Source organism: Aaosphaeria arxii, assembly GCF_010015735.1.
Source record: "Aaosphaeria arxii CBS 175.79 unplaced genomic scaffold BU24scaffold_3, whole genome shotgun sequence".
Classification (NCBI taxonomy): domain Eukaryota; kingdom Fungi; phylum Ascomycota; class Dothideomycetes; order Pleosporales; genus Aaosphaeria; species Aaosphaeria arxii.
The window spans coordinates 4562251-4588122 of record NW_022983476.1 but is presented as its reverse complement, the minus strand read 5'-3'; the positions used below and the strand labels follow the sequence as shown (position 1 = coordinate 4588122).

The following is a 25872-nucleotide window of genomic DNA, read 5'->3' as shown; positions in this document are numbered from 1 at the left end:
CATTCATATTGTAAGGAATCGACACGGTGAGAGTATCGTAGTAGGTGGCTGTACTGTACTGTATATACTGTGCTTGGAACGCATCTGCACAGTACTTATATCGCACCTAACAAGGCAGCGTGCCCGAAATGCCTCGTACGAACAGGTGTCGTGTCGTATGACAGACCATATACGTGCCGTACGGTTCTGCAGTAATACTGTGCTTGTACATCAATTTTGCAAACAATCATGGCCGATCTTTGCGCCAATGGGTAGGCCCATTATTTGCGACTAATAATGGTGCTGCTGATTAGGCAGCTTGGGCGGCTGGAGGATTTTGGGCACGAGACGAGACGAGACGAGGTGAAACGAATGACACGGATACGGTAACGATGATTACGGTGACGGTGGCAGTACGGAGCACTCTCTAAGCAGTACATATTACTCTAGATGGTAGTAGAAGAATGAAGAAAGTAGGTTGTGCGAGATATCTACCTAGGACCCTGCCTAGGTATAAATATGAGTAGAAAGGAAAGTGGTGGCGTTGACAGGTTTAGTTAACTTGGAAGAGAAGATTCTCTTTGCTATACTACCGGTACTTAACCACGGCGGTAATGGGCTAATTCATGTATTAGTGTAATACATAGTTGTAGTTGTATGAGTTAGTTACTAGGAGGTAGTAGTATCGAATAATGAGACGGCGAGGAGGAGAATGACCGAGAAAACTGGAATCCCATGCTATTGCCCATTTTCTTTTTTCCCACCCCAAAGCCAAAAAAGGCCCCCCCGAAAAGTCCAGTGTAATATCGCAATACCCCATTTCCCCCCCCCCCCCCATTCTCCCATTCTCCCATCCCATTCCATCCCATTTCTCCGCCCTTCCCATCCTTCCCGCCATCAGCATCATCATCATTATCAGCATCCTTACTCCCTCCCGAGCTTCTTCATGGCTCTCACTGTTAGTTAGCAACTAGGAAGGTACCCAGGCCAGGTTACTAGCTATCCAGCTAACCACCTCTTACTTACCTACTCGACACTCCGTACCACTACCACTACCACTACTACTACCGCTACCGCTACCGCCGCCACCATCACCACCACCACATCCACCACATCCTCCTCCTCCTCACCCCTCTCCCTCTCTCCCTCGTTCTCTTCCTCATTCTCCTCTTCGGCTCGCATATTCGCACACGCGCACACCCAACCATCTCCCATGAACCCCTCGGATTCTTCCATCTGACCCTCTCTCCATCGCTCTACCTAACACGACCACACCGCAACCCTCAATCTTACGGCCCGCAACCCGCATCTAGCTACCTTACCACCACCAACCACCACCACGACCACCTCCTCCAGCAGAAGCCTCGTTCACCACCACGACCACCGCCATCGTCTTCGCTACCTTCCCACATTCGCATTTCACAATTCCCGCCCTCGCCCTGATCCTCGCATGCTCTCCATTGCTATCGACGTCGCCAAACCTTCCCCACCCTAAATCGCGACTTCTCATATTCCGACAGTCACATCCTGCTCCATGCAGCACATTATATGCCCATCCGCTATTGCGATAACCTCTTTCCTGTCCTCCTCTGGTTGAGGCTGCCCGCCTCTGCATCGGAATCGCCGCCAAGATGAATGGCTACACGTCCTACCCGGAGCGGCCCTTCCCTCAGCACAATAACTCGCAGAATATGATGAATATGGCGGGGGAAGGCATGGGCTTTGGGACTCCTATGGACGATGGCCAGTCACTCAACGATATCGTTTCCCTCAACGAGAAAGCGAACCGCCGCCGAAGCATGCCTGTCTATCCCAATCAGCCGGATGCCATGCAGATGGGCAGTCCTGATTCCCGCCGCTTGTCCATGATGAATTTCGGCGATGGCTCCGCCGGCGCTTTCGAGGATTTCCAATTTAGCATGCCCGCAGATGCGACCATGGACGGTATGATGCGAGGCGCTACTTTCCCCCGGACCACCAGCGAAATGCAGAATGACCATCGCCCAACCGCCGATTTGGCCATCAGCACCCAGTTTTCCAACCAAAACTCACCCTTTCCTCACATGCAGGGCCCGGGCTCTGCCTATGCTTCTCCCCTACATCATAACCTCTCCCTCGATGCCATGGATATGAATAGTCCATACCCCACCGCTATAGACATGTCCTTGGACATGGGTGATCCCTCCCTCGCCATGATGGGTACCGACATGAACTTGATTTCCGCTCGGCAATTCAGCAATTCGATGATGGGTTCACCAGTCGCACAGGATTTTAATGTACCCTTGCCCGGCCCACGACCAGATCCCTCTTCTCTTACGCCTTTGCCGCACACCGATCAGTTCAATGCATCTCCCATGGGCGGAACCCCCGACCTGCGCGCGAATCTACCCTCCCGCCCCAATAGTCAGGAGCAAAGTAGCGGCCGTTCCAGCGCCCAACCGCTCAGTGAGCAGCAACCTTCTTCCCAGAGCACTCCACACGTGCACCCTACGACATCCATACATCCCCAAGAACGCCCTACACCTATCCGGCTCCCTAAACAGGAACCCTCTCAAGAGATCTACAATGGTATCAAGCTCCCTTGGACCGCACCCCCTGGTAAGCAACCCTTTTTTCCCCCTATAGTCCCAGCTTTCGTCTCTGGAAGTTGACTGTATGCTAACGGTCTGTGTAGGGGGATTCCCATCTACCATGACATCCAATCCTCATATGAAAACGCAATTCAAGAATGTGTACTCGTCCACCGGCTTTGACATGCTTGGTGTTCTGGTTTGTACCTCTGAGGATGCTCATTGACTAATATAATTACTGACAACCTCTCAAGATGCGAGTCGCCACGAGGCAAAATCCCCAAATAGATATAGGCTCGGTCGATCTATCGTGCGCCTTCGTGGTTTGCGATGCAGCAATGGACGACAATCCGATTGTTTATTGCTCTGAGAACTTCGAACGCCTCACTGGTTATAGTAAACACATGATTCTTGGCAGGAATTGCCGATTCTTGCAGTCTCCTGATGGAAAGGTGGAGCCTGGTGTTAAACGGAACTATGTTGATGACGATGCTGTCTTGTATCTCAAAAACATGATTACCACACGACAGGAAGCTCAGATCAGTCTCATCAATTACCGACGAGGTGGCCAGCCATTCATGAACCTCTTGACGATGATTCCTATTTCGTGGGAGGCCGGCGGTCCCATAAAATTCATCGTTGGATTCCAAGTAGATCTAGTGGAACAGCCTGGGTCGATGACGAACAAGAACGCAGGTGCGTTGGCCCAAGCCCCATTGAAAGCCACGTTTTATGCTAATTTCAACCCATAGACGGATCCTACAGAGTCAATTACCAGCGCGGAATGTCCATGCCAAGCTACATTTTCGACCCAGATGCACATAAACCCCACTCGGATGCGGGTCAGACTGTGTCCAAAGACGAGGTATCCAATGTTTTAACAACATATGGAGCTGCAGGCGAATCTGATATTACAAGACGCGTCTGGGATAAAGTTTTGTTGGAAAACACGGATGACGTTGTCCATGTCCTGTCTCTGAAAGGACTCTTCCTTTACCTGTCTCCTTCGAGTATTCGGATCCTGGAATATGACCCAAGTGAACTCGTGGGCACGGCTTTATCTTCGGTATGCCATCCTAGTGACATTGTCCCCGTGACAAGAGAATTGAAAGAGGCCACCAATGGTACATCGGTGAATGTGGTTTTCCGAATTCGTCGAAAGAAGAGTGGGTACATGTGGTTCGAGGGCCACGGTTCCCTGCATAACGAGCAGGGTAAAGGTCGGAAGTGTATCATCCTTGTTGGCCGAGAGAGACCCGTTTACACCCTCAGCAAATCCATCGTTCGCGCATCAGGTGGCATCGGTGATAACGAGTTGTGGACGAAGATGTCTACATCTGGCATGTTTTTGTTCGTGTCGTCGAACGTCCGTCAATTGCTAGATCGCCAACCGGAGGAACTTGTTGGAAGCAGTATGCAGGCACTAATGCGAGCCGAGTCGAAACAGAACTTTGGTCGGATACTTGAATTGGCAAGGACCGGAAGGAAGGCTGAGGTGAAGCACGAGATGATCAACAAAAGGGGCCAGGTCCTTCAGGCATTCACTACCATATATCCTGGAGATGCTACCGAAGGACAGAAACCCACTTTCATCGTAGGACAAACGAGAATGTTGCGACATACTCGAAGCGCCGCCCAGCGACCTTCCATGTATACAAGCAAGGAGCGCACCGGCGGCGATTCTCTCACTCCTGCGCAATCCGTACCTTCTGGAACCTCACCAGCCCAAGGTGGTGCGACGCCTGGAATGGGATCGAGCACTCCTCACACCAGTAGTTCGGGGCAACAATTCCAGTCCACAGAGGTTTCGGCCACCACGATGCCGGGCCAACAGGGACTTGCATTAGGACATCAAGATCAGTTCTTAGCTTCCGACGACAATGTATTCGATGAGCTCAAAACGACCCGAAGCACTAGTTGGCAATACGAGCTTCGACAAATGGAGAAGCGAAATCGATATCTTGCAGAGGAGGTGCAGAGTCTCCTGGCGGCTAAGAAGAAGAGGAAGAGAAGAAAAGGTGCTGGGCAACTGCAAAAGGATTGCGCCAACTGTCACACGCGGACCACGCCTGAGTGGCGACGGGGTCCTTCTGGCAATCGAGATTTGTGCAATTCTTGCGGACTCCGATGGGCCAAGCAAGTGAGTTTCTCCCCTTCATGAATCATGCTTTCCTTCATGTCGTCAGGACAATTTGTTGACAATTTTATAGAATGGCCGCGTATCGCCCAGGAACTCTTCACAACATTCGCAGAGTGACAAGAGCAAGAAGAGCGTGTCCCCACGCCATCCGTCTATGCTGTCAAATCCCATCCAGGAATCGGAAGCCCAGCCATCGATAGGGGCGACGCTCGCCCATGGCGAGAAGCGGACTCCACAACAGACCAGCAGCGATAGCCACGCAGCGAAGATTGCACGCATGGAAGGCTCCGCCCCACAAGGATACGGCGGCGGAGTGCCCGCGAAGATCGAGGAAGCTGTGGAGCCACCAGACTGAGCCTGCCCATTCGGAACACCATCCTATCTATTCCATTTTTCTAATCTCTTTGACGTCTGGATCTGAATGCCCCGCATTCAAAATGAAACGATACCCCTGTCGGCGTTCTCCCTACTTACCATGTCTTTTCCTTTTGGTTCCCGACCTTTCTCTGGGCACGGATAGACGATCTAGACGATCTAAATTCCCATTGGCTTGAATTTGATCTGGAGGTTTGTTGTCTGCTTGTATTGCATATATTCATGTTGCGCAGCCAGCACATTTTCTTCGTTTTTGTTGCACCTGTACCTACCAAACACAGACTTCCTTGTGGAGGCGGCATCGTTCCGAGCTGTTATGAGGTACAGATGGCTAGTGCGATTTTTTTTTAAAGATGGGCGGCTCTGGCACTGGGGAGGGCGCCGTTGCGGGTGCTAGGGAACCGTGGGTTCGAGAAGAGACAAGCTCTTCGCAATCATACGGGTGGTGGCTTCAGCGTGTGCGATTTAAGAATACAAGATACCAATTTATATATCATGACCGTACATATAATTACATTCTTACATTGACAAAGCCTGGCCCAAGACCGCGTATACCGTATGCAGTGATAGTTGATGAGAGACCGCTTTCGAATATGGTTTACTGATCACAGGGTACATAGCACAAGTAGATAAAAGGCCTTTAAAATAGTCGACGATGATGCGGAAGTTGGACTAATGGACTTACGGGTTGAGATCCTTGATGAGCCCAATTGGGGACCTGGCACCTGGGTAAACCCTACGAGTACCTAGGCTCGGGTGCATATCGTTCTGCGGCCTGCGGTCGCCTGGACCCCCTTGTTGTTGGATGAAGCGGCACGCGAGCAAGCGACGGATGGCTGCTTATTCTTCGTTTCGGCAATTGTAATGCTTGCGAGGGGGACACCAGGGGGGTAATGGATTCATCACAGTGCATGTGCAGCTAGACGACTGATGTGGAGTTGTTGATAAGGTATTACTGCACTTACCTACTGTGACAGTATTGTAGGTATTCGATTCTGATCCCGTCGCGAATGTTGATGAGTGCAAGCAGCTCTGGGATGTAACTGCACACATCTGCTCCGCACTCCGTACACTGTGAGTCGAAGATGGATGTTTAGTATTCTGTATCGAACTGCTCATAATGTGATCAATCAAGTCTTCGTACTCTGTTTTCATGCACAAAAATCCGCACCTCATAGACATTATAAATCCTCTGTTGCATGCCTCTCGAGTATCCAATCATTTGGTTTCGTCTTTGAATGGTGTATCTATGTGTAAATTGTTGTATGTACGGTATGAGTACAGTATGCAGGTGACTCCCCACTTGAGGATGAAACAGATGTAGGTCTATGCCATACTGTGTATGGCTTCAATTGCTCCTATCACAGGTTGGGTTGACGAGTCTTTGCGGGATACTGTGCCTCAACTGCACTGTGCCATCCACCAACCCAACCAATCCACATACACGAAGCTGCAAAAGATCCAAGCTCCCAGCTCCCAGCTCCTAGCAGGGCTGAACATAGGGAGAGAGCTACCGTATTAGATGAACGCAGCGGGACACCTCCGAGGTTCGAGCGTATCAACAGGCGTTAGGCGGGCGTTGACAAGGACATGGGTACCAGACATGGGTTAATTGCGGTTCGAGGGTTCTAACTTCTGAGAGTCGGACACGGCCAGTTTTACAAGGGTTGAATGGTTGAAGGGTTGAAGGCGAAAGGGAAAAGGGAAAGGGTTGCTGTCCAAGGACCAAGGGTGGGTGTGTGTGTTGTTGTCAGTGCCAGACTGCAAGTGTCGTGTCAGTGTCAGTGCCAGTGCAGATACCGTCGTCCCTCATTCATTTCGCTCTTGCTTTCTCTCTTCATCCTCTTCTTGTCTCCCAATTTCCACCTCCTCACGATAATTTTCTCAGCCTCTTGAATCTTGACCCTCCCACTCGTTCTCCACGTATCGTACCTCAGCCAGACCGTTCGCTACCATCTACCTACCATTCCAAGCTACTCGTAAAAGTACCCTCCTCACCTCGGCACGCTTTAAACCTTTCACCCCCTACGTTCGTGACTAAACCAGTCGCTACCTTACGATTTCCAAAAAAATAAAGTTTGGCGCACCGGTTCGCCCGCCATAAACCAAACCATAAACCTCCGTCGTGTCCAATTGGGCGCGGAAAGCCGTTGCTGCACCGAGCGAGCTATCGGGAGTCTCGAAACTATAACAGCAATAATCATACAAGAATAGATAGTACATACATACATACCCGGACTGTGTGTACTGTAGCGCTGCGTACGGCGGAAGTGGCACCGTCATTTATCGGTACCTGGATTCACCAATTTGCGATCACGCACCCCCTGCGAGCCCAACTGCCTCGCAAATCAATTTTTCTTTTCCTTTTGGAAACAGATAGATACTCTTGCGAAAGAAAAGATGGACCATAACAATCGGATAACCATCACTGTGTGTGGTGATGGTGGATGCGGTATGCGACTCGGCGTGTAGCAGGACCCCCGACTTTGGGGGGTTCAGAGATGTCTCATTCATGCAGACAGAGCTGATGAAAGGTTGCGCCTAGGTAAATCATCCATCACGTTGCGCCTGGTTAGAAGTCAATGGACACATGAGTGAGTAACGAATCGTTTGCCAGATATTCCAAAAATGTTCATTATCGCTGATTGGTATTCTCTCTTTGGCAACTTCTAGATATGATCCTACGATAGGTACGCGCTCCTCCTGCCCGACCCCATACTAAGAAACATCGCGGTCGCAAACTTTCGCACAGAGCTGAGGTGCACGCATGGCCCTCACGAGTTTCCCTCCGCCAGCGCATTTATTCCAATCCTCCCTTAACCCGTGACCCGAAATCATGTCTAACGTTTTCACGCAATAGAGGATTCGTACTCCGTGACCCGCACGATAGATGGCACGCCATACTTTCTAATGCTCACCGACACCGCCGGACAGGAGGAATACCGCGGACTCTGGGCAGCCTCGAACCTCAAATCCGATGCCTTCCTCCTCGTCTATGACATCACGAACCCATCCTCCCTCGATGCGCTCGAATACTTTATGGAGATGATTGAGATGGAATCGGACAACCGCATAGACAGCGGCGAGGTGCCGCCGGTGACGATAGTCGCGGGAAACAAGTGCGATCTTCAGGCAGCGAGGCAGATTAAGAGCCCACAGGGACTGGAGTGGGCGCGGAAGAGGCAATGCGGGTTCATGGAGACTAGCGCTAGGGACATGGTTAACATCGAAGAGACGTTTGCGCGTAAGTTTCTTTCTTTCAAACGAAGACGGGCGACAAGCACTCGGCGATTGGGCGAGAAAGGGATTGCTAATTGTATCCTGCAGTACTCGTCAGGCGCGTTGTAGAGGCCAGGCGACTGGCATCGGGCGATACTGCAGCCGCCGCCCCTCCCTCGCGAACTGTTGGCTTTGCTCCCAATAACGAGAAGGGCAATTCGATACTAGATGCATCTACCGACGAGAAACGAGGGGGCGAAGGGTCGGAACATGGCTTCTGGAGCAAGCTCAAGTGCTGGTGATCAAAGAACCCTGGAGTCGATCACGAAGAGCGAAAGTAACCGCCATTTTGGGACGTGTATGATCACGCTTTAAAGAGAGAGGAAGAGGGAGGGAGAGAAAGAGAGGTACAGGCCATGATAGCTTCCCTCAAAAGTGCTCCAAGTACAGTGCGCGCTCGTGGGGTTCCCGGGGTTTGTTTACTTTTCCCTGTTGGTTCATTGTCCATTTTCTATTGTTTATTGTACGGAGTGTTTGGTGTCCCTTGTTACGCATTTCTGGCATCTTCTGTATTATTACATATCTATTGGAGCGTTTCGGCGCCGGAGGGGCGCTGCGGGGGGAGGGAGAGCGGTTTCGTGTTCTTTTGGAGGTTGCTGGAGGATATCTGATGGGGATATCAATTCGTCATGGCGCACATTCACGGGAAGGCTGAATGTGCTCGGATCTCTTAGATTTAGTCATGTTTGGTATATTCATGATTGGAGAGAAGGGGAGAAACAGATTCGAATATATTTGCGTATACCATGCTGTTCTGTGTCGTCATTGAAGGTACCAATGTATATACTGTGTACGGAGTAGTAGATGTCGGATATTGGCGGTGGACATCTAGGCGGGTGTTGCCGCCGAGTCGCCGACCCAAATCACGTCAACCGTCGGATAAAACTGGCAATTCTCTAGTAACAGCTTTTGAACATTATCTTGTCTACTAAGACTTGCGATTGTGACAGCTCCCTCGCCCGGAATAAATTGCCCAATTGCCCTGTCCTATTACCGCTCTTTCTTTCACTCTTTCTCCAGTACTTTGGCTCCGCAGGAGTGAGGAAGCACACACCAGAAGCGTTTACGGCGTATAGTTTGGATCTATCAGTCCCCGCGATTCGGCGCTGGCTCGCTCCCTGTGTTCGCGATAAGAAACGAGCACCGCAGAAACAGAAACAGAAACACCAAATATCACCACAAAACCAGGTTAGGGAGACTTCATAACCCGGGAATCGGATCACCAGTGAGCGATTGGATCGATCGCCGGCCATGTCGCTGGATGTGCATGATGCGCTGGAGCTCCCAGACCAGGGATTGAAGAGGACGCTGAAGGACTTGTTTGCTGGCGCTGTGGGGGGTGTTGCGCAGGTTCTACTTGGTATGTTAACTTTTCGCAAGAGATTTGGTCGCCTGAAGCCGTACTCAAGGCTCATGGAAGACTATACTGGTGCAAATTCAAACTACGGCTAGATATTGCTGGTCGTATGTTCAAGCCAGGAGTTTGGTGGAAAGGGTCGATCAATCTTGAAGCTACCATGACATTTGCTAACCACGATAACCAGGTCAACCTTTCGGTATGTCTATACGAGTGCCTCGAGTTCTCAATTTGCGAATGTCCCTGGTGGAGCTAATCATGTTGCTATAAAGATATTGTCAAGGTCCGACTGCAGACTACAACGCAGTACTCGAACGCTCTCGATGCCGCGACCAAGATCTACAAGAATGAGGGGCCGGCAGCTTTCTATAAAGGAACGCTGACGCCACTGATTGGAATTGGAGCTTGTGTTAGTATATCCATAATCCTTGCGCGCAATTGCTCGACATGGAGAAGGGAAATAGACACGGACTGACACATCACAAAGGTCTCTGTCCAATTCGGGGCCTTCCACTACGCTCGCCGCGCCTTCGAAGCACGCAACACCGAGTTGCATGACAACCATCATCTCTCCTATGGGCAATACTACGCAGCGGGAGCCTTCGCCGGTATTGCCAACACGGTGCTCTCCTCGCCCATCGAACACATTCGCATCAGGCTGCAGACACAACCCCACGGCGCCGCGCGCCTCTACAACGGACCCATCGATTGCATGCGAAAGCTATCCGCCCACGAAGGCGTCCTGCGGGGTCTCTACCGCGGCACGGCGGTTACTTATCTGCGTGAAGCACAGGCGTACGGTGCGTGGTTCTTGGCCTTCGAGTACATGATGAACGCGGATGCGAAGCGCAACAACATCAAGCGCGAGGACATCAGCACGCTGAAGATTGCGATGTACGGCGGGTTGGCGGGCGAGGCACTCTGGATCACCAGCTACCCCTTCGACGTTGTGAAGAGCAAGATGCAGAGCGACGGGTTCGGCGAGCAGATGAAGTACAAGAGCATGAGGGATTGCTTTGCAAAGACATGGGCGGCCGAGGGAGCAAGAGGTTTCTGGAAGGGTATCGGACCCACGCTTTTGAGGGCCATGCCAGTCAGTGCTGGCACGTTCGCTACGTAAGTTCTTTCCTTCCCATTGTCATGCCATCTTCTCTTTCCTTTTCATTTTCTTTGCAAGGGAGTTTCTTTGGGACATTCGATCAGCTGACCATTAATCTGCCAGTGTCGAATTTACGATGAGATTGATTAGCTAAGGATATGGGATGTTCTACATCCGCATGCATATTTGCATACCAAAAGGAAGAATAATCAGTGAGAACAAGGGACCACCATGAATACGATCTCACATCCACATACCGTACGATTGGTACTGGTGACTATGTACGGGTATTGTACTGCATCAGCCGGGGCTCTCACCAAATCACATACATAGACACGCACAATGATACCTACCTAGTTGAATGGCCCGTGACAGAACGCACAGGATTAGATCGTACGCCAAGATGCACGGATTTCTAAGTATTGTTGGAAGAGTTAATTACCCCTGGCTATTGATACGGTGATGCCAACCCTACCTAGGTACCTATCTAATTTACTAGGTCTTTCCTGTGAGTTTGCTTCGATATGCAGTACCCAGTTGTTTACTCGGTAGACCACAGACAAGTGGTGTGCATGGAAATATCCATGTCCGGAATAATTATTTGCTGTGTAGGTATTCCATGCAAAGACGTGGGCCGAGCAGAGTGGTGGGAATTATCAGGAACTTCTCACCAATGTCAACAATGCAAGAATTGTTTAGACGAACATACCACATGCACATCACGTCATACACAGTACACTTCACAAGATGGAAGACGAACTCTCTTCCATCACTTGCAATTAATTCTACTCACAGTCACGTAAATGAAATGTTCCAGTGCTTGTCGTTTTGCATGAACCGTGAACCGTGTGCTGGTCTATCCTTCATCTCTTCCCGTAGTTTGGTTTAGTCTCAGCGCCAAATATTGGATGGATATGGCCCATCCTGAGTCCTGACCCGAGGCATGGGAACCGCCCCATCCCATCCCGCGTGTGGGAGGGAGCGGGTGGGAAATAAATGGATACTCCGTTCTCCGTGCCTTTTCTCTAACAATTTGGTTGGTTCTTAACTCTTTGCTTAGCCTACTGTGTAGGTGGATGGTTAGTTACCAACCAGGGGGGAATAGTGTCTAATTCTCTTATATCGCTATGGCCCAAGGGTGTCCCAATCCAAGCTAGCCAGCTCGATCGACTGCATCCAACTCCAGATCACATTTGCATTAATTAATTCTCGAATCAACTCCGTACTTGCATGAACCTGGAAGGATTCAACAGTTGCTGCACGATGTCCGGGTCGAGACTTTTCTTACAAAGTACAGCAAGTAATAGGACAGAACAGAGACAGTATCGAGGAATTGCTGATGAATGAAATTTGGGGCCACCGCAATGATGTCAAATTCTTTTCCTGCTGGTGAGGAACCACCATGCAAATTTCCACAGAAACTCTATTGCCCAGCGTTCTGTCTCTTCTGGCTCTTCTGGAATGTCCGTAACCGTTTATCCGTGCCCTATTGTGGCGTGTCATGGGCTCGTGGCGTGCGCCGGGTGTCCGTATACCCTTGACATGCTCTGCCCCAACTGAAAGGGAACTGGAGAGGGAAGGTGGAATGGAATTGAATTGGGATCATTGCCCACGGTCGACCCATCCAACCCATGCCCATCCTCGTCTGCGGCACACGGTATGTAGGTGCCCGCACGCGCGCACCCTCTACCTGCATAAATGCGTCCGCGATGAGCGTGGTAGGGCTTGGATAACATGGATAGCATGGATAGTAGGGACAACATGGCATGGCATGGGGGGAGGGGCGGCTTGGGTTTGGGTTTGGGTGTGCTGAGGCGGGACATCCCCCGAAATTTCGACTGTGATTGATTAGGTATTATTCTTATTGCTTTACCTTTTAGTATCGATGGCTTCCTTGTGCATGTGAGGCGGGTTGTTTCTCTTCCATTCTCTCGCTCCATTTTCTCCCTTTCCTCTACCCTTCTGGCCGATGTTTACAGCGAGTGAGTACCTCTGTTGACTGATGCTTGCTTGGGCTCCGAGGCGATGCGATTGATCGAAAGCCTGCCTGGACAGCTCTCCGCGCGCACTGGAACAACGTCATTCCACGAATAGATACGGGCGAAAAGAGACAGAGAGGAGAGGTCCATAAGAGATGGCTACTGGCTTGACCACCACGGATTTGAGGACCGATCCATCCAAATCATCCACCAGGACAACGACGACAGCTACCAGCACGATAGATAAAATGGATAGAGGGGAAAAGAAAGGGTTTAGAAGATCTTTGAGAAAATGGAGGGACCGAATGAAGAGTCAGAAGAAAATTGCGACAACATCAACATCACCATCACTTGCCAGACACAATGAACAGACCTCATCGCAACAACAGCAACGGGAGGCCCCAATCACCACCTCCCAAACCGTCAATCCTTTCCCACCAACCACTCAGACGATCATCTCCTCACCTCTGGACCGACGGAGCAGCCAAGCATCATCACCAGCTATCCTCCCCTCCAAACCTTTCGCAACAAGGCGCAACACGGCACCAGCCGATTACTTTTCCTCCCAGCCCACATCGGCCACATCCAAGACGGCGGTCGCCCCCATCAACTCCATCACGACTACCATTAGCGCCAACACGCCTGCTAAGAAAGGACTCCGATCTCGACTGTCTGCATCCTTCTCCTCCTCGTCCGCCACCGCCGCCGCATCAGTAGCCCGGACCTCAAGCCCAGTCCCTCCTCCGACCTCGACGTCGACCTCTTCAAGACGTAGCAGCATCCGGCCTCAGCCCATCTCGCCTACGCCGTCCGCGCCCAACCCGGTAGACCATCCCAACCGGCGGGCGACATTCCAGTTCACGACGGCGGCCGAGATAGCGGCGCAGACGAAGCTGGACAGCGAGAAGCTGAAGGCCGCCGCGGAGGTCATCCGGAGGGACAAGCCCAAGGACTGGATGGATCCGGCCTGGAGGGACAAGGAGGACCGGGAAGTGGCGAGACTGAAGAAGGTCATGGAGGAGGAGGGCAACGATGTCGGGGTTGCGCCGCTGAGGGCGAGCAAGAGTGGGGAAGACGGGCCGCTGAAGAGGTGGGAATGGGGCAGGTGACGTTTCTGCTGAGGAATGTGTCTTTCTTATCCTTTTCCATTCTTTCTACTTTTTTTTTGTGTGTCCTGCGTTTCAGCGATCTTATCATTTTATATTGCGTGCAGCGCGTGTGGAAACATTGGAACGGATGTTTCTAGGTGAGCATCTGTCAGTCAGTGAGCCAGTCGGTCGGAAGACTAGTCATTCCTTTCATGTATATCTTTTTCTCTTCTCTATTTTTGTTTTTCTCCCCATCTACCTCTAGGGAATAAGGCTGGGAGGGCTTCCATACATAGGCGGCGACAGTACATTAGGTATCTATAGGTGGCATATTAGTTGAAGGTAATTGGGACCATTTTCGAGTCGCCAAAGTTTGGTTCACGGCGGCGTCCGTCACTACGAGTAGCTTCCCCCCTTCTCCGTACGCTCGGAATCTTTGTCCGTCCATTGTAGATTGGGCGATGACTGGTGTATTGTTTGTTGTACTCTGCCTCGTGGGTGAACATACGAAAGAAGAAAAACAAAGTTGAATCCGTCATCTACATGATATGCACCAGCCATGTCCCCACGTGTTCCCGAGGTAGTCCAATACATACATTTGACTACCATACATTTGACTACATGATATGGGTTCAATTGCACTACTATACCTATACATCTGAGAGGTGCGCATGTTTTTCCCCTCTTGGAACGTACGCCCTGTATTCTGTATGCGTAATCGTACATGGGGAGTCACGGAGTTTAGTTGTTCAGACAGGGCCGGAACCCCGCCACCCATGGATACATTGCCATTACGAGTACTGTGCCTTGTCGAAACAGTATTCAAATGGTATGAGATGGGGTAGAATGGGGTGCTTCCAAGCATTGCGGACCCTGGCTCATGGGACAATTGTGGCTTGGAAAACGTCATGGACGACCTGGAATGCGGGATTTGAAACCCAAAGAGTGTACCTGCTAGTAGATTATAAGTAGCTTGTAATGTAGATAAAATAAGCAGTATCTACGTGGGAAGTTGTTACAGTCCAACTTCCATTTGTTTACTCTTCCCATCAATACTGGAATATCTAACACACACGCACACGAACGATGAAGTCCACTTTCGTCACGTTTTGTTCGCTCCTCGCGACAGTGGGGAATATAAATGTGCTGGCACAGACAGCTCCAGGATTTCCAATACAAGTATCATCGTCGTCAAGCCCTTTGGGAGTTACGTATGGATCAAATGAGGTCTCTCCTCCTGGCGAATTGTTACCTAGACCTGGTATGTGTACTCCTACTTACGCTTGCACCTTCATCTTCACCTATGAGTACTAGTACTCGTGAATGTCCATTGAGCACCCTGTAATGCATTGCCAATGGATAAAAGCGTGTTGAGATATTTACCTGACCTGACCTGACCATGCATCAGACACTCTCAATCCACCCAACATCAGTTCGTCTGCGCTGGGGTCGGATGAACGAGGGGTGCTCCTGATAGTAGACAGCGACGTGCCCAGGAACGGGACGAGGGTGGAACTTCTGCACTGGCTGGTGTCCAACGTGACGGTGAACAGCCAGAGCAATTCGAGCGGTGCCCTCCTGATTCCGGGTCCCGGCGAGGCGCCGTACTGGCAACCGTCCCCTCCGGTGGGCGATGTACCGCACGCTTACAGCTTCATACTCTTCTCCCAGCCCGACAACTTCTCGATCCCGGAGCAGTTCAATGGCGTGCTGCAGACTAGGGTGTTCTTCAATGTGTCCAACTTCGTCGCGGCGACTGGTCTGTCGGGCAGGGCGCTCGCGGGCAATTACATTCGGGTTCAGAACTTGACGGGAAGTGCGACGACGACATTCCCGCCGCCCAGGCCTACGAATGGAACGAATGGCAACAACAGTACAGGGACTCAGACGCCTGAACCATTCCCAGGAGGTGGATCCGTGGTGGTCGTTGGAGGGGGCATAGGAGGAGGGTTGCTAATGTGGGCGATGATTGTAGGGTCATTGATTGCGGGTATTGCAGCTGTGGGATTGTGAACAATCATTTCGTATGAAGTAGCCAGTGCATGAGGCCAGTAACAACGATGATGATTGCTGTTATTCTACAATTACTATCAGATGACGATTCATTACTACAGGACTATCATTGATCTAAGTACAGCTCTGCATCGTTCATGTCTTACGAGTAACGTGTAATGTGTGTAGAATGAATGAATGAGAAGACGATGACCGAGATCGGCTCTTGTGTCATCGCGGGGTCCTCTTTTGTGTTTTGGCGGGGGAGGGGCAATCAATCAACTGTGACTATGGAGAAAATATACACACACAGAGAGAGAAAGACAGAGAAAGATTATGGTGATGATTGACAATCAATTCCAATTTGAATTACTTGTCCATTGTCTCCCTCCGCCATACCCAGCTGGATTCTTCGCGTTACGTTTGCGTCTTCGTTCAAACCTTGACTCTGATCGATCCGGCCGCGCGATTCTGATCCGATTGGCTCCTTCTCGTGTACTTCATGTGTATCACCTACATACTCCGTACATACAAAAGGAAAAGGAAAAGGAAGAGGTGAATAGAACAACAGAAAGAAGAGGGTTTGACCATACATGCTCTCCCAAAACAAAATGAGAATCATCGTGTGCCTATCTGAATACCCGAATGCCTACTTGTATACCCAGGTACGTATATTAAGAGACAGACGGCAGCCTTGCGACATCTGAAAACATTTGCGGCAACACATGCTCGCTCTTTGATTGGACAACTACTTCACCATTTTTTTCAACCTTCTTTCACCCTCTACACTCTACCGAGTACTCGTACACTACGAGGCATTACTCTACACTACTTGGGAAAGAGTAGATATACAGGAATCCACTCACTACGGGCTGCTAATTCCCTCTTCCCCCGTACTCGGACCCCTCCATCCCTCATCTCTCTGACTCTGACTCTGAGATCTTTTTGATCTACTCTTCTCTGCTTTCGTTCGTGAACCAGTCAACCAACTAAAACTCCGCCCCTCCACGCCCCCACCAGTGGACCGGCGCCATCCACCCATCCGCCCATTCATCTATCCTCGAATTGATTCAAATACCCTCTCCGCCGTCCGCCTTCCCAATTGCCCGTCTCTTTTTCTCTTCTTTCCTCTCTTAACCCGCAACCATGTCGGTTACGGCCATCCTCGGCGCCCAATGGGGTGACGAAGGCAAAGGAAAACTTGCCGACATCCTCGCACACGACTCCCAGATCTGCTGCCGCGCACAAGGTGGTAACAATGCTGGCCATACCATCGTCGCCAACGGCATCACCTACGATTTCCACATCCTGCCCTCCGGCCTCGTCAACCCCGGTTGCATAAACGTCATCGGAAGCGGTTGCGTCGTACACATCCCCTCCTTCTTCAAGGAGCTCGCCGCCCTGGAGAAGCATGGCCTCGACACCAAAGGTCGCATCTTCATTTCCGACAGGGCGCACGTCGTCTTCGACGTCCACCAGCTCGCCGACGGCTTGGAGGAAGTTGAATTGGGCGAGGGATTCATTGGTAGGGTACCCTGTTTGATATTTCTATTTCCATACAGAGGAGAAACTATGCTAACATAATTTTTGTCGATTAGGTACCACCAGGAAGGGCATTGGTCAGTGACGACTCATTCGGAATGATACATCGCAATACACAGATTGACTGACATTAAACCTCATTCAAGGCCCAACCTACAGCTCAAAAATGACCCGAAGCGGTCTCCGCGTCTGCGATCTCTTCGATGAGGCAATTTTCGAGACGAAATACAGGAGGCTCGCGAACGGGTACAAGAAGCGCTTCGGCGATCTCCTGAAGCATGATCCTGAAGAGGAACTCGCAAAGTTCAAGGTTGGTAACCCCCCAATTGGACATTTCCATCTTTGCGTCGCCCCCAATTGACACAATCCACGCAACAGGAATACCGCGTCCAGCTCCAAGAATACGTCGTGGACCAGATCCCTCTGCTTGCATCCGCCAAGGAAAAGAACGCAAAGATCCTCGTCGAGGGCGCAAACGCCTTGATGCTGGACATCGACTACGGAACATATCCATTCGTCACATCGTCCAACACCGGTCTCGGCGGTGCCCTCACTGGACTTACGCTTGGATGGCGCTCCCTCAAGGAGGTCATTGGTGTTGTCAAAGCATACACCACTCGTGTCGGATCGTAAGGCGTCACTCATTCTTTCTCACCAACGTTCCCCCCTCCTCCAAGAACAAGAAGCTCGAACAGTCCTGCTAACAGCACCTTAACACGTACAGCGGCCCCTTTCCTACCGAACAACTCAACGAAGTCGGCGAGAGGCTTCAAAAGATCGGCGGCGAGGTGGGCGTGACCACTGGCCGCAAGCGCAGGTGCGGCTGGCTCGACCTCGTGGTGCTCAAGCACTCGCACGCTTGCAACGACTACACGGCCTTGAACCTCACTAAGCTCGACGTCCTGGACGACTTCGACGAGCTCAAGATCGCGACCTCATACTCGGTCAACGGCCAGCAGATCGAGGGCTTCCCCGCCAACCCGGAGACCCTCGCCAACGTCGAGGTCAACTACGAGACCCTCCCCGGCTGGAAGAAACCCACCACCGGCGCAAAGAGCTACTACGACCTCCCCGCCCCCGCGAGGAAATACATCGAGTTCATCGAGCAGTTCGTCGGCGTCAAGGTCAAGTGGATCGGCGTCGGTCCCGCCAGAGAGCACATGGTTTCCCGGTAACAATAGACGATACAAGTAAGGGGATGGGAAGAGGGCAACCATGGTTTGTGTGAGTGGGAAAGGTGAGGTTTTTATTCCGCGCGCGCAAACAAACAAAATACCCGGAGGTCATCGAATGATATCTTTTGGACAAAGGAATCGTAATGGTCCGTGGGAAAAGCCCGGTAGGTTTCGTTCTACGCGTCTCACATATGACTCCTCGATGAAATGCGCCCTTTTCTTTCCGTAGCAGTACTTTTCTATACATATAGGGGAACAACCACGTACAAACAAAAGAAAAGGATAGACTAGAAAAATCATTCAAATTCCCTAGACAATGAATGTCATTATATTTCTTGAACCCTATAGGCACTCTCTCACGTGGATGTTTCGGTGTATCATTACAAAGGACGGATACACTGTCATTATACATGGCCAGCGGCGGCGAGGAAAAAGTTACAACGCTAGATGTAGCAAGAAAGGATGCTGGAAAGTAAATGATTATGGATAGCGGTATCTAAGAGTACGTTGATATTGGTTTCTCTCCCCGCCCAGAATATATCAAAAACGAACTTTGGCAAAAGGTACAACAACGTATCTCTATTCACGTTGTCGTCTAATCTGCGATGAATTACTGTACTATCAGACATATGCCCCTTCATGCAACGAGACAACTACAACACTACTGTCGTTTCTTTCTGGCCCGAAATTCCCCACCACAACGACAGTGCCCCAAATGAGAACATATATATCAAAGTCCGAAAGAGAAAAAAATTAGTCCAAATCATCGGGGCTCGTTTCTTGCGTCGTTGACGGTTTCGGCTTCTCTGAGGGGTAGAAATCAAGCTTGCCGCTCTGCTGGATGACCCCGAGGCGGTCGTACAGCGACCTAGCACGAACATAAGGATCCAACTTCCAGTAGTTGGAGCGGAGCTCCTCGGCGATGGTGTCCCGCTCTTTCCTCCTCTCCTCTAGACTCTTAGTCTGGGAGTCGCCATCGTGAATCCAGTGCAGGATCGAGCTCTCGTAGTTCTTGAAGAGCTGGGCCCTTGCGGTTTGTATGGCTTCCCGGCCCGCTTCGTCCTTCATCTGGTTGTTCTCTCCCGCGACGGGTTCCGGGTAGGTGTATTCCCATTTCTCGTCTCCGCCGCACTCGGTCGGGATCTGGTTCTTGGGTATGAATGCCTCGAGCTCCTCTACCGTCTTGCAGAAGTGGACCTTGCCGGCGACCACGGGGTCGAGCCAGCCTCGGATGATGCTCCAGATGGTATTGAACAGCCAGGGGGCCTTGTAGACGAGAACCGCTCCGAGGGATTCGGGATAGTTTGCTTCGAAGCACTTGATCATAAACTTTACGGGGGCATAGTCCATGTTCGCCATTGAGAAATTGGTCATGTCGAAAACAATGGTCTGGAAACACGTCAGTCATTGGCTTAGGGTGCAGGATCGAACGGAAGTTAACTTACGGCAGTGTCGACGGGCGGCCTCAAGAGCATCCTGGCGGTTTCAATGGTATAAACGGTGAAGCGCTCTATGCTCTCCTCGCTCTGCTCGCCCTGCTTGTGAAGTCGCACCCTGACGAAGCACAACGGGCGGCCCTCCTTGTCGAGCCCGTGCAAGAAACTCTTGCCCATCCTCAAGGCGGCGAGGAAATCCTCCCCGTCCTTCTTCGTCTTCGCATCGGAACTCTGGCTCTGTTCGTATGCGAAAAGCTCACCCTGCCGGATGATGTCGTCATCCACGTGCATCTCTTCCAACCGCCAGTGCATTGTTGAAACCATCATGACCAGCGCCTTCTCGACATCCCACTTGCGGGCGCGCAAGAACCGCAGAAGGAGCCCATCCGGGTGATCGTGCTTGACCATGCTCCAGAAAGCCTTGCGCAAATCCTCGGGCGCCATGTTCGCCAGCGCGGCCTTGAACTCCTTCGTCTGCCCGTGCTTGTCATCCTCGTCCGCTATTGAAAGCGAGCTGATGTCTGTCGGCGTGGCCGTCCCCGAGGCAGGCGCGGAGTCGGACTTGGCCTCCTTGTCGTCCTTGTGCCTCTTAAACACATTGAGCCGACTCTTCTTCTTGTCCTTGTCCTTCTTGCCATCCTTCTCTGCGCTGTCCGTCGACGCTGCAATTGACGTTGTGTCTGTCCCGTTGGGTTCCTGCGCTGCGACGGGCTCGTGAACGCCAAAGACTCTTAACGTCGCGGCCCAGAGCTCTCGAAGCTTGAGCTCCTGCTCGGGTGTGAGCGTTCCCGGCCGCCCGGCGGGCATGTTCGGGGCCATTATGAGGTACGAATCGGTTATGTAGGAGATGTCGAAGTCAGCGGGTACGTCTGTCGCCAATTGGTCCCTGTTGTTCGGGGACTTGGTAAGAGGATAGAGGATGGCACCAGCGACCGCAATGCCCAAGACGACGATAACCGCGCTGAGTGTGGAACCGCTATGTTTGACAGGGACGGTTCTCGCGGTCTGATGGTACCCGGATCGTAGCACTCGTGGTAGTGGTAGAGGAGGGGAGACCAAAGGAACGATTAGCGAGCAAGGTATTTGATACTTCCTAAGAAAATGCCCGCGTGCCGAGAGAGAATATGAAGAGGAAGAAGAGGTCGACGCTAAGTGGGGTAGATGTAGTAATCTCGTGGATGCGCGGCTACGACAGTACATGTACATGTAGGTAGGAAGAGTGGAGTATATAGGTAGGAGAAGAGAGACTCCGAGAGGGCGAGGAGGTGGGCGGAGTACAGTGTGCAGTGCAGTGCAGTGTGCAGTGTAGCTAATTACATACAGCTGCTTATGGAAGGGAAAGGCAAAGGCAAAGGCGAGCAGTTTGAGAAAGCAAATTACTCGTATTCTGACAGACCAAACGATCCCGGCACAGTCGGAGGGGCGGAGCAGGGAAGTTCTGTGTTAGATGCTACTTTGGGACTTTGGGCTGCCTCGTCGGTGGATGATGGGCGGACGAATCGAAGGCCCGGCGCGCAAGGAAGTGCACGGCGTAAATGTATGTATGTATGTACGAGGTATATGTATGTCGTGATGACGGCAGCAGTCGTAGTTGTCGTCGTTCTTACTTGTGAGGATTGGATTGCGCTGAGTGATCTACTTGACGACAACAAGACTTGGAGAGGGAAATGCCGTCATCGTCATAATTCTAAAGCCATACTGTGTAGTCATAGCATTAGGTACCTTGGCCATAAGTTACATAGTCACGAACTTACAATTGCAATGGGGAAGTTAAAATATGAGTGGGAGCTTGAATGGGTTTAGCGCCTATTCTAATTAGACAGAGAGATATCTGGGGATTTGTTTTCCCCTCCTCTTTGCCTCTGCTCGTATCAAAACAACCAACAAACATGACCGAATGACGGACTTTTGACCAAACATTGGACATTGCACGATCGAAAATCGACAATTGAAATCCCACGAACCCCCCTGGAAAACATCATCCATCGTACAATAATACACTTCACCACCAACACTACTCTACCCCTCTCCATACATACAAGGACCAAACCACCAAATAAACAACCATGACCTCCACAACACCGCAAGCCGAACCCCCATCGACAATCCGCCAGTCACGCCCGCCACGTCCTCGCTCCAAGTCCCCTCGCTCCCGCCCGACAACTCCCCTCCGACCTTCCTCCCGCTCCTCTCTCCGCGACAGCGCGTCTCGCGTCCGGGGTCCCTACGCCCCCGGCTCCGTATCCCCCCTCGAGCTCCTACAAGATGACTTCGCAGAGCTCTCGGACGCAATGGCCGACCTCGAGTCCAACTTCGTCCAGCTGCAGCTCATGCACGAGAGCCTGGCTCGCTTCTCCGAGAGCTTCGCGGGCTTTCTGTACGGCATGAACATGAATGCTTTTTGTGTGGATTTCCCAGAGGTATGTCCATTTTCTCTATTCATGTCTCCGGAAACTACGCAGGTTTGAGAGCATACATGTACTGACATTCCGGACCGCCAGACCCCAGCGCCAGAATCCTTCAAGCGGCCCCAGAACCAACCGGACTTCTCCTCCTCCATAGGGCCAGGAGGCGCAAACAACGGACAGGACCCCGCGGTGCCAGACGTCGAGGCCACGTTCCTGACGACCGACACCTCGTTCGTCGAGAACCCGCCTAGCAGCAAGAAGCCCGGCGCGTCCTCCAGGCTAGATGCGTCCGCTCCGCCTTCTAGGATAGGGAGGGGCAGGGGTATACCGAGGGCTGGTGGGAGGGCGGGCGGAGGAGGTGGGATTCCTACGAGGGGTGGAGCGCCGAGAGGGACGAGGGGGAGCACTAGGGGTGGAAGTGGCATTGCGAGAGGTGCGACGAGGGGAAGGGGGAGGGGGGTGTAGATGATGACTTCACGGCGTTGAAGAGGCCAATGAGTGGCCTTCTTGGTTCACACCACCCAATTCGCACTTGTCGTTTGTTGTCTAAATAAACAAACTCACTTGTAAGACTTCGACCGTAAAATGTCAGAAATGGTGTTTGTATGCTTCACGCACCAGTGGTCTAATGTGCATAGGATGTCAGGGAGAAGTGTATGTACATGGCTTTATTCATTTCATGGTTCGGATAGATACCCGGAGCTCTAACCAAGATCTTCCCAGTAAATCCCAAGAATAGATCGTGAGTTCCAGTATAACTATTCGATAAGACTATCTCCATCCAACAGGACAATTAGTTCATCATCTCATCATCTCGATTTCCTCCTCTACTTCCCCATCCTCTGACCAGCTCAGGGAGCTTTTCAGCCTCGACCCCAAACTGCAAAACAAACACATTCGTCAACGACATTAAGCATTACCTCCGCGTGTGTTCCTCCAAACGAGGAGAGGGATAGAGAGAAAGAGAAAGACCATAAAAATGTGTAAATGCAGCATTTCCGGGCGGTAGTCGCCGTTCCCATAGGAGAGAGGAGGTATCACTGCAAATGGTATCATAAAAGCAAAATCGTCATGAAGGCGAAACGGAAGGAAAAAAAGAAAACAGAGAACTCAAAAGGCTGGACACAGTAACCAAGGTCTGTGTCGCCTTTCGTCTAGGGGGTATGAGTGACTCCTGAGAGCGGACCGGACCGGACCTTCAAGGTCGAAAATTAGGATTAGGTGAATCCATTCCAGAGGAGAATTGATGGTCTTGTAAAAAGCAGCAACGATATGTCGGTCGATAGGAAATGTTCAAGCCAATGCACCGGCAGTGTGCTTGGCATATCGGGTGGTGCTCTCCTTGCGTACCGCCCAGCCCTTGATAGCGATCAAGACGGTAGTCCAGGCCATGAGGAGAGCCGTCAAGCCCATGGTGACGGTGAACGTGAACATGGCGTCCAGGTTGTACGACTCAAGAGCCGCAACAGTGTCCTTGTTGCTCACAATGAAGGTGATGCCACCGGCGATCAGGCAGAAGGAAGTGATGACCTCGGTAGGCGGGCGAGAGGGCAGGAAGGATGAAGGAGGAGAGATGAAGAGGGTGATGTAGGTGAGGCCACGGGCAAGAGCAAAGCCCATGAACATGCTACCCCACTGGGTGTGGATCATGGTAGACAGCATGGAAGCCTGGTGGTGAGAGCTCATCATCTTACCCAACAGCAGAATGATCAGTGCTGGCATGGGATTCATCGAAAAATTGTACTGTCTTGGCTGTTTCCATGCCTCGTCCTGCTGTTGGCCAACAGGCTGAGATGATAGGACGGATGAGTTAAGCAGCTCGCGCATCTTTCGCGATTCGACAATCATGCCCAACTAGCGCATCGGTGTTAGTGAATGGCCGCGCTAACTAACAGGCAACGAAGACAACTTACCAAACCACCACCAAAGAACATCACGGAGATGGAGACATGCTCCAAGTCCTGAGCAGTCCACGCATCTCCCCATGCAGCAAGATGCTCGAGGAATACATTTGTGCAGCCGTAGAGGAAAATGACGAAGGATTCGGTGAACTCGGCAGATGGTACACCCGCTTTCCGACGACCGACTACATCCTTGCATGGCTTCATGTTCCAAGCCCAGCCAAAATCCGCAAAGGCTCCCATCCAGCGGCCGAGAGTTAGAAGTCCATATCCGAAAAAGATGGCGCCTTTCACGTAGTGGGCAAGGACATTGAAGACAGCGCCGCCGTGCTAGAATCCATTGTCAGCCATCCGATAAAAGAAAAGAATCTTCGAGGGAGGGAAGGACTTACTGCAATACCACCATAGACCACAGTTCCGGTTGCAAATGCTACGAAACCTTGAACCAGGATAGTCCTCTCGATAACAACATAGAAGAAGCGAAGCCACTTGAGAGGACGACCCACTGCGAAGCGGGCGACATTTCGTGAGAAGAAATTGTCGACCGCAGTGTTACGCAAAAATTTCGGCTTCTCGGTCTCATCGAAAGCTTCGTCGTCGTCAGAAGTGTACCTCCGAGTGGGTCCACTGAAAAGATGCTCGTCCTCCTCGACGCTGGGAGACCTAGAGTGGCCGAAGAGAGATGCGGAGTTGCGCTCCGTACCCTGGCCCGAATCGTTCGAAAAGCGCGAAGGATCTGGAAGGCAATCTTGCACGCGCTGGTAGCGGGCCATGTTGGCCGTGGTCATGGGTTGGGTTTCGTCGTCTGTAGACTCGGGCGACGAAGCTCGGCCTGCATAAACCTGAACAAGAGCCATGAAAACCCAGGCTGAAGCGATCCAGGTAATGATCCATCCGGTCTTGCCGTGTGCATTGTTTGCATACATTTCGGGGGTTTTGTGGTTGTAGACCACGCCGAGCAATAGGGCGAAAGCATTGATGACGATGAACAGGAATTGGAAAGCCAATGCGAGCCGCGATCGTGCAATACTCAACATCACACCTGTTGAGATTGTTTAGTATGTGCCCTGCGCCATTTCCAATTGAATGCCGGAAGCTTCCGACTCCACTGATTTCGACTTACCGACGGGCAATGTAATGAACCACGCGAGGATTTCGAGACCGATATGCCAATACATGAGGCCTGCATGCTCAGAAAGCGCCCAGTAGCTCTTCGGTTCTGTGCCGGCTGGCACGGGTTTTGGCGCATCATGCATATCCATATTCATTCCTCCGTGCTCGCCATGCTCCTCGCCATTGCCATGGGCAAGAGCTAAAGGTAGAGCGCCCAATAGAAGCGCAGCAGCAGCTAGCTCCAATCCGCGTCCTCGCGCCATGTGTGTAAGTTTGGATGAGACTATAGGATATTGTGGTATCGGAGAGTAACGGATGTGGAGGTATAGATGTCTACTAGGAAACGAAGGCGAGGTCTAAGGTATTGTGTCAGTAAGATCATTCTCCAAAGCTAGAGGGTAGTGAACAGGACGAGGCTATGGAGGCGCACGTACATAGT

At 51.5% G+C, this 25872-nt stretch overlaps 10 protein-coding genes across 10 annotated transcripts; 6 read left to right on the top strand and 4 right to left on the bottom strand.

The window, feature by feature from the left end:
• Positions 1-1005: 1005 nt before the first annotated feature.
• On the bottom strand, positions 1006-1397 carry BU24DRAFT_408398 (uncharacterized protein; the record flags this gene model as incomplete). Its single annotated transcript, XM_033525856.1, has 2 exons — positions 1006-1239; positions 1302-1397. The coding sequence occupies 2 exons, from the start codon at positions 1395-1397 to the stop codon at positions 1006-1008; spliced, it is 330 nt and encodes a 109-aa protein (XP_033386832.1).
• A 16-nt stretch (positions 1398-1413) lies between these two features.
• BU24DRAFT_172076 (white collar-1) lies at positions 1414-5102 on the top strand. The gene is made up of 5 exons (XM_033521529.1): positions 1414-2577; positions 2654-2748; positions 2804-3245; positions 3302-4689; positions 4760-5102. The coding sequence occupies exons 1-5, from the start codon at positions 1611-1613 to the stop codon at positions 5042-5044; spliced, it is 3177 nt and encodes a 1058-aa protein (XP_033386831.1). The 5' UTR covers positions 1414-1610; the 3' UTR covers positions 5045-5102.
• Positions 5103-7212: 2110 nt separating this feature from the next.
• Positions 7213-8912, top strand: BU24DRAFT_171957 (ras-domain-containing protein). The gene is made up of 5 exons (XM_033521528.1): positions 7213-7516; positions 7610-7658; positions 7738-7754; positions 7925-8308; positions 8392-8912. The coding sequence occupies exons 1-5, from the start codon at positions 7465-7467 to the stop codon at positions 8583-8585; spliced, it is 696 nt and encodes a 231-aa protein (XP_033386830.1). The 5' UTR covers positions 7213-7464; the 3' UTR covers positions 8586-8912.
• A 523-nt stretch (positions 8913-9435) lies between these two features.
• Positions 9436-11138, top strand: BU24DRAFT_171952 (mitochondrial carrier). Its single transcript, XM_033521527.1, has 5 exons — positions 9436-9703; positions 9888-9899; positions 9973-10109; positions 10188-10816; positions 10923-11138. Exons 1-5 carry the CDS (start codon positions 9595-9597, stop codon positions 10951-10953), a joined length of 918 nt encoding a protein of 305 aa, XP_033386829.1. The 5' UTR covers positions 9436-9594; the 3' UTR covers positions 10954-11138.
• A 1698-nt stretch (positions 11139-12836) lies between these two features.
• On the top strand, positions 12837-14148 carry BU24DRAFT_171937 (uncharacterized protein). The gene has a single exon (XM_033521526.1). The coding sequence runs from the start codon at positions 12934-12936 to the stop codon at positions 13885-13887; it is 954 nt and encodes a 317-aa protein (XP_033386828.1). The 5' UTR covers positions 12837-12933; the 3' UTR covers positions 13888-14148.
• A 736-nt stretch (positions 14149-14884) lies between these two features.
• Positions 14885-15901, top strand: BU24DRAFT_421472 (PEBP-like protein). Its single transcript, XM_033527738.1, has 2 exons — positions 14885-15127; positions 15275-15901. Exons 1-2 carry the CDS (start codon positions 14953-14955, stop codon positions 15877-15879), a joined length of 780 nt encoding a protein of 259 aa, XP_033386827.1. The 5' UTR covers positions 14885-14952; the 3' UTR covers positions 15880-15901.
• Positions 15902-16617: 716 nt separating this feature from the next.
• Positions 16618-18915, top strand: BU24DRAFT_421471 (Adenylosuccinate synthetase). Its single transcript, XM_033527737.1, has 5 exons — positions 16618-17383; positions 17457-17477; positions 17547-17710; positions 17779-18029; positions 18125-18915. Exons 1-5 carry the CDS (start codon positions 17005-17007, stop codon positions 18573-18575), a joined length of 1266 nt encoding a protein of 421 aa, XP_033386826.1. The 5' UTR covers positions 16618-17004; the 3' UTR covers positions 18576-18915.
• A 413-nt stretch (positions 18916-19328) lies between these two features.
• Positions 19329-20830, bottom strand: BU24DRAFT_344816 (CRAL/TRIO domain-containing protein; the record flags this gene model as incomplete). The annotated part of the gene is made up of 2 exons (XM_033523419.1): positions 19329-19964; positions 20021-20830. The coding sequence occupies 2 exons, from the start codon at positions 20828-20830 to the stop codon at positions 19329-19331; spliced, it is 1446 nt and encodes a 481-aa protein (XP_033386825.1).
• Positions 20831-22086: 1256 nt separating this feature from the next.
• Positions 22087-23063, bottom strand: BU24DRAFT_171839 (uncharacterized protein). Its single transcript, XM_033521525.1, has one exon. The coding sequence runs from the start codon at positions 22842-22844 to the stop codon at positions 22236-22238; it is 609 nt and encodes a 202-aa protein (XP_033386824.1). The 5' UTR covers positions 22845-23063; the 3' UTR covers positions 22087-22235.
• Positions 23064-23712: 649 nt separating this feature from the next.
• BU24DRAFT_345009 (uncharacterized protein) lies at positions 23713-25357 on the bottom strand (the record flags this gene model as incomplete). The annotated part of the gene is made up of 3 exons (XM_033523429.1): positions 23713-24273; positions 24333-24650; positions 24713-25357. The coding sequence occupies 3 exons, from the start codon at positions 25355-25357 to the stop codon at positions 23713-23715; spliced, it is 1524 nt and encodes a 507-aa protein (XP_033386823.1).
• Between the last annotated feature and the right edge of the window lie 515 nt (positions 25358-25872).

Coding starts and splice junctions, on each gene's coding strand:
- BU24DRAFT_172076 (XM_033521529.1), top strand. CDS start 1,611: ATGAATGGCTACACGTCCTACCCGGAGCGGCCCTTCCCTCAGCACAAT. Junction 2,578..2,653: donor CCCTTGGACCGCACCCCCTG/GTAAGCAACCCT, acceptor CGGTCTGTGTAG/GGGGATTCCCATCTACCATG. Junction 2,749..2,803: donor TTGACATGCTTGGTGTTCTG/GTTTGTACCTCT, acceptor CAACCTCTCAAG/ATGCGAGTCGCCACGAGGCA.
- BU24DRAFT_171957 (XM_033521528.1), top strand. CDS start 7,465: ATGGACCATAACAATCGGATAACCATCACTGTGTGTGGTGATGGTGGA. Junction 7,517..7,609: donor GTGTGGTGATGGTGGATGCG/GTATGCGACTCG, acceptor GGTTGCGCCTAG/GTAAATCATCCATCACGTTG. Junction 8,309..8,391: donor CATCGAAGAGACGTTTGCGC/GTAAGTTTCTTT, acceptor TGTATCCTGCAG/TACTCGTCAGGCGCGTTGTA.
- BU24DRAFT_421472 (XM_033527738.1), top strand. CDS start 14,953: ATGAAGTCCACTTTCGTCACGTTTTGTTCGCTCCTCGCGACAGTGGGG. Junction 15,128..15,274: donor CGAATTGTTACCTAGACCTG/GTATGTGTACTC, acceptor ACCATGCATCAG/ACACTCTCAATCCACCCAAC.
- BU24DRAFT_171952 (XM_033521527.1), top strand. CDS start 9,595: ATGTCGCTGGATGTGCATGATGCGCTGGAGCTCCCAGACCAGGGATTG. Junction 10,110..10,187: donor TGATTGGAATTGGAGCTTGT/GTTAGTATATCC, acceptor CACATCACAAAG/GTCTCTGTCCAATTCGGGGC. Junction 10,817..10,922: donor AGTGCTGGCACGTTCGCTAC/GTAAGTTCTTTC, acceptor TTAATCTGCCAG/TGTCGAATTTACGATGAGAT.
- BU24DRAFT_171839 (XM_033521525.1), bottom strand. CDS start 22,844: ATGCCACTTCCACCCCTAGTGCTCCCCCTCGTCCCTCTCGGCGCTCCA.
- BU24DRAFT_421471 (XM_033527737.1), top strand. CDS start 17,005: ATGTCGGTTACGGCCATCCTCGGCGCCCAATGGGGTGACGAAGGCAAA. Junction 17,384..17,456: donor ATTGGGCGAGGGATTCATTG/GTAGGGTACCCT, acceptor TTTGTCGATTAG/GTACCACCAGGAAGGGCATT. Junction 17,711..17,778: donor AGGAACTCGCAAAGTTCAAG/GTTGGTAACCCC, acceptor TCCACGCAACAG/GAATACCGCGTCCAGCTCCA.
- BU24DRAFT_171937 (XM_033521526.1), top strand. CDS start 12,934: ATGGCTACTGGCTTGACCACCACGGATTTGAGGACCGATCCATCCAAA.